Source organism: Etheostoma spectabile, chromosome 15, assembly GCF_008692095.1.
Source record: "Etheostoma spectabile isolate EspeVRDwgs_2016 chromosome 15, UIUC_Espe_1.0, whole genome shotgun sequence".
Lineage (NCBI taxonomy): Eukaryota > Metazoa > Chordata > Actinopteri > Perciformes > Percidae > Etheostoma > Etheostoma spectabile.
Window position 1 is genome coordinate 15,210,134 of NC_045747.1, and position 2,064 is coordinate 15,212,197.

The 2,064-nt window shown below is 38.9% G+C and overlaps 2 protein-coding genes across 2 annotated transcripts in view; both read left to right on the forward strand.

Moving 5' to 3' along the window:
• Positions 1–1,727, forward strand: part of arl5c (ADP-ribosylation factor-like 5C) — a 4,258-nt gene extending 2,531 nt beyond the window's left edge. The window contains exons 5-6 of the mRNA XM_032537206.1: positions 326–477; positions 624–1,727. Coding sequence (XP_032393097.1) covers positions 326–477; positions 624–672 — 201 coding nt within the window. The 3' untranslated portion in view covers positions 673–1,727. The remainder of the gene's footprint in view (positions 1–325; positions 478–623) is intronic.
• cacnb1 (calcium channel, voltage-dependent, beta 1 subunit) overlaps positions 1–2,064 on the forward strand; it is a 45,687-nt gene that overhangs the window by 41,839 nt on the left and 1,784 nt on the right. The gene's annotated exons all lie outside the window — the stretch shown is intronic.

Below are 2,064 nucleotides of genomic sequence, written 5' to 3' on the forward strand. Positions count from 1 at the left end.
TACTTTCCACCATGATTGGTCTTCATCAATTGACGTGAAACCCTTTTGTTATTCAGTGAAACTGCCCCAGTCAGCTTTGTGGCTGATGCACTGCTGCTTTCAGAGTGACTCATTGCGCCAGAGGTTATAACCCTATAAGACAACATGATGAGGAAGTTTTAACTCAGACTCTGTGAGTCAGCGCGTTGACATGTGTCTAAATATTCCGTTGAGGTTGCTGTTCTTTGTTCTCAAAAGTTGACAAAGGGATTTCCATGAAAAACATTTCAGTTCTTTAAATTGCTTCTGAAAGCAGCATTAGTAACCACTTGTATCTCTTTTTTAGGACCTACAGAAAGCAGCCGTTCTTATTTTGGCTAACAAACAGGACGTAAAAGGCTCGATGACAGCGGCAGAGATCTCCCAGTGCCTCACACTCGACTCAATCTCATCACACTCATGGCATGTTCAAGCCTGCTGTGCCCTGACAGGAGAGGGGTGAGTCTTATCACACCTCACGCTCTCTCATTCTTTCTGCCATTATTAATTATTGTGTGTATGAGTCAACAGAAATTAATGACAGAATTTTTTTCACAAACATCACATTCTGCTGGAATAACCTTTTTCTTGTTGCCCTCTCCCAGTCTACCTGCCAGTCTGGACTGGATGAAGTCACGGGTTGTTGCAAACTAGAGCGCACGCCAGTGGATCAAACTTCCTCAAACTGAGCCAACCTCAAAAGGCACTGCAGATCCCACGCGTAAGGAATATTTACAATGGTAACTTTTGGGGCAAAATCCTGTGATAGGAGCTTGCCCCACCACACATGTAGTATTACACCGCTGTGTGAGGCCTCCGGGTGGACGAACAAGAGAGAAACCTGGGTAGTCTTAGAGTCGGGTAAAGGTAAACAAATATCTGTAAATTGCGGAATTTTGCACTGTCCAAGGACCGCTTGTGTTGTATTATAATAATATGGTTAACTGGAGAGGTTTTTTTTCAGTTTCTCTCTCTCTTGTTGTTAAAAGTACACAGTGAGTGTTTTTGTGCATTTCCTTAAGCGATCCACGCAGAGAGGTGCTGCCCTGACCAGCAATATCACATTCCACTACAACTACTTCTACAATGAGTGAAAAAACTGAAAAAAACTGAACACGTACCTGAAATCTTACACCATACATTTAAGGCAGATAGATCCCAGATTATAACTAACAATACTAAAGCGTAAACTATGGTGTGTGTTAAGCGTTGATTTTCTCTTATTTCAATTTTATGAAGTTAATCACGTGCCCTTGTGCCTTCACATATAGCATTAAACGCATTAATCATAATAACAACCGATTTAGTAGCCTACCTCACCAGTTACAAAACAGCTTTCCAATGACAAAGTCAGTTTAAAAGCTGCCTATTATTAAGCTTCTATCATGAAAGACTTTACACAACAACAGAGAAGAAACTATAGAGAACATACTGTAGCTCCTGTGGTCTCCGAAACTGCAATGTTGGTATACAAGTCTGCTCCAGATGTATTAAATTAAATGTCATGCCAATGAACAACAGGACTTCTATGTTAGACCTGAACATGTTTTGTAATTTATTTTAGGAAAAGCTCTTGAACTATATTTACTGTATAAGTCAGCAATTCCCTGAATAGGAAAAGGAGCTAGCTGCTAAGGACTATGAGTCGTATTACGAATGTACTGTATATATTGTATTGTGTATTTTTTAAATAAACATTATTGCAAACAGTGAGAGTGTTTTTTTTTTCATCCTGTAGCTGTAATATTCTTTGGTTCAACAAGTGACACTGTTATTCACAGCAACTGGTATTGGCAGAAGAAATCATATAGGCCTAAATTTAATTTATTTGCTATAGATACTGTAGCATGTAGTAATTCTGTGTCTGTTTGTCATACAATCAAGGGAGCCTGAATCCAGTAAAAAAAAAGAAGAAAAAACTCATAGTATTAATTATAGTGATTTTATACTACGGCTATGAAAACGTCTATTTCCTTTTCATGAAGATTAATTTCAAGAAAGAATGAACTAAAAACAGGGGGCATCCGGATTTGAACCGGAGACCTC